At 45.8% G+C, this 3,444-nt stretch overlaps 1 protein-coding gene across 1 annotated transcript; it reads left to right on the forward strand.

The window, feature by feature from the left end:
• The first annotated feature begins 479 nt into the window (after positions 1–479).
• Positions 480–1,424, forward strand: LOC109863331 (matrix metalloproteinase-9-like). Its single transcript, XM_020443581.1, has 2 exons — positions 480–881; positions 1,059–1,424. The coding sequence occupies exons 1-2, from the start codon at positions 480–482 to the stop codon at positions 1,422–1,424; spliced, it is 768 nt and encodes a 255-aa protein (XP_020299170.1).
• Positions 1,425–3,444: the final 2,020 nt, after the last annotated feature.

Genomic DNA, 3,444 nt, shown 5'->3' on the forward strand with positions numbered 1-3,444 from the left:
AAGGTCCAAATTACGGATCGAAACGTTTGGTCTATTGAATAAAGAATTCTTTTTATACACCTCCATCTGGTATATANTGCCTGTATCGGCCTTTTTTAATTTCTTTGAACCTGTCACGGGCGATTGATTGATTGTTTATATAAAACGTCTCGCGTCTTCCAGCGTCGTTGACGCTTTCGCTGCAATCGTCTGGCGCGCGCGGTGCGGTTTTATTTGTACTAAATATACACACAATGTCATGCGTGTAACAACCTTTTTTTTTAAAAAAATACTAAATACATTGTTGTTATTTGGTTTTGAAAAAATTTTGCGATTGTCGCGCCCTCTCTTCTTCTTCGATTGTCACCGCGCAGTATTTGATTGTTATTTAGTATCAGTCTGCGCGCACAAAAACGATAACGTCGCTGTTGTTGTCGCTGACGTTTCTCGCGCTCCTCGTCGCTTTGACGACGGCAACGTCGATTGCGTCGACGAGATCGATGACGAATACGACGACGAAGAAAAGAGTTGTCGATGAAAGAGAGACTGCTTTCGCGTTCCTACGCAAGTGCGGTTACGTAGAGGACAACGTGGATAACTCGTTAATATCCGAGAGCGCGTTGAATCACGCTGTTTTGCTTTTTCAAGAATTCTATAATCTACTCATAGATGGTGAATTAAACACGGAAACAGTGCGCTCAATGAAAAAACCGCGTTGCGGAGTTTTAGACATCGAGACGCGTCACACAAACAAGGAGCACATATACAAGTGGCCGACAAATCATCTCACATGGAACTTTCTGTTTGCCTCTAGAGCGAATCTACAAGTAGCGGAGGCAGCGTTCGCGCTGTGGGCAGCGAATTCCTCGCTGACGTTTACACGCAGCATGCACATTCTAACAGTGATTTCGTATAAAGGTGGACAGCATACTATGTGAAACAAGCATTACTGAGATACTTTGGGTCCGTTTGACTTTGATGGTCGAGGTGGAGTACTCGCTAACGCGTATTATCCCACCGGAAATATCGAACATGTATCTGAGATACATATTGACAATGAGGAACAATGGCACGTGCAGCTCACTGAAAATCCATCGAATAAGGATTATCTGTTGCTCACGCTGACTCATGAAATCGGACATGCAATAGGAATAGAGCACAGTTCACACGACAATTCGGTAATGTACGCGTTTGTACCTGTTAAACAGTGGCCTGTTACGCTCAGCCTGAATGATGTTCTGGCTGTGCAAAACCGTTATGAACCTAACCCGGATGCATCTAAACTACTACCGGTCTCTACATTTGTCCCTCCGACAATTGCACCGCCAACAACGACAACGACGGCGCTGCAGCCGCCGTCGCTGCCGCGTAAACTCAAACCTCTACCGCCACTTAAGAACGCGTGCGAAATGCACAATCCCGACCATCCGTCCCGGCCCAAATAACGGCGCATAGCGCCGCATAAACAATTAAAAAGGGCAGCGGGTATTAGATACACGCTGACGGCGTACCGCCCGCACCGCGCGCTCTCCGCGCCTTCAAGCGGCATGCGCGCCGCCCGCACCGCGCACTTTCCCGCGCCTACAAACGTCAGCTGATATCGCGCCCGCACCGCGCGCCCCGCCGCGCCTCGAAATAAGCAGCGTGACAAACAAACAAGTGTTTTTCCGCGCATCTTGTCAACCCCGCCCGCGGAAAACTGCGGGTATATAAGCCGGGCCAAAAACCGAGAAGATCAAATCTGTTCCGATCTCCGGATCAACAGAGAAGCACCTAGGGAAGCTCCTTCTCGGTCGGGCAAACCGACAGCGATTCTACGATCCGATCCGCTCCGGGGAATCTTAGATTCTCTGCCGGGTAAACCGGCATCCGCTCCGCTCCGCTCCAGGGAATCTTTGGATTCTCTGCCGGGTAAACCGACATTCGCTCCGCTCCGTTCCGAGAAATATTTTGATTCTCTGCCGGGTAAACCGGCATCCGCTCCGCTCCGCTCCAGGGAATCTTTGGATTATCTGCCGGGTAAACCGGCTTCCGCTCCGCTCCGCTCCGGGGAATCTCCGATTCTCCACCGGGAAAACCGGCTTCCGCTCCGCTAGATCTGCTCCAGGGGAATCTCGTATTCTCCGCTGGGTAAACCGGCTTATTCCGCTAGAACCGCTTCAGGGGAATCTCGTGTTTTCCGCCGGGTAAACCGGCCTATTTCGCTAGAACCGCTCCAGGGAAATGAGCAAATAACGGCACCGTACTAAGCCTAGCAAGGAAGACCGTCCGATCAACAAAGATCACTTTTCGTAAGAAAGAGACTTTCTCACGGAATAAATATTTTTCCAGATCTGTAAACGCGCTTTTCAGAGCATCGCCGTTTAAATCACTGTTTCGTAAATAAGCGACTTTCCGTGTGTAAATATTTTTCCAAATCTGAATGAATATCTTACGAACTTGATAAAATCACGTTTCAAGCACCGCCGATTGAACCGCGTGTACCGAAGCTCATTTTAGTATATAATATTTTTATTTTGGTGTAAATATCTTTCTTCTTTTTTTTTGAATAAATTCTATCATTTTTCTTGTTCTAAAATTAACCGAGTTCACTCTATTTTTACCTTACCCTGATCCCGACGAGCTATTCCGCAGCAAATATTAAATTAACTGAAACAAAAACGGACTAAACTTCGACGAGAAAAAGTAGGAGCGTTACACTGTCATTAACACTGCGTTTCAATCTCCTGTGGGACACACCTACATCAATTTCAACAACGATTCCGTGGCCGTTGTAGACGATTATCACTTGAGAATTAAGAAATACAAAATTGAAGCAAATTGAAACTAATGTTTCCAGGAAGTCCGTCAAGTATGTCGCTAGCCTTTCGTAATTCAGATGGCCATGTGTACTTTCTGTACTCTGACAGATATCTTGCGTTCAACAAATTCATCAATTTCATGCACTCTGCGGGACCTTTCAATATGAGATTAATTGATATCCACTGTCCGGATATAAACATTTTATACAACTTAAAGTCCCTAGTTTTTCACCTCGAAAAGTACGAACACGCTCTTTATTCTGGGTAGATATACTGCGATCGTTCTGTGTGCTACGAGTTGTTGCTCTTTCTCTTACTCCTCTTCGCAACAAACTGCTCAACGATGTTTTGCTCGATGGTTCCGATGAAGCTACAACAACAATTGTTCATCGATCTTCAGCGCGAACCCCAACACAACGGCGCAAAGAGAAAGAAGTTCAATCAAGAGTAAGTATTTTTGTTTTGCTTTCTTTTTTTGTTGCTTTTATTTTATTTTCTTTTTTTTATTTGCGATAAAATCATGTTTTTTAGTTTTCTTATGCACAGACAATGCGATGGCGTTCAGTCAACACCGATTACACCCAACGTACCGGCAAAGCGTACGCGGATACTGAGCCGCAAATACATCTTAACCAAAACGGGGTACAAGTATTTCGAACTCGGC

This window comes from Pseudomyrmex gracilis, unplaced genomic scaffold (genome assembly GCF_002006095.1).
Source record: "Pseudomyrmex gracilis isolate BER0280 unplaced genomic scaffold, ASM200609v1 scaffold_4232, whole genome shotgun sequence".
Taxonomy (NCBI): domain Eukaryota; kingdom Metazoa; phylum Arthropoda; class Insecta; order Hymenoptera; family Formicidae; genus Pseudomyrmex; species Pseudomyrmex gracilis.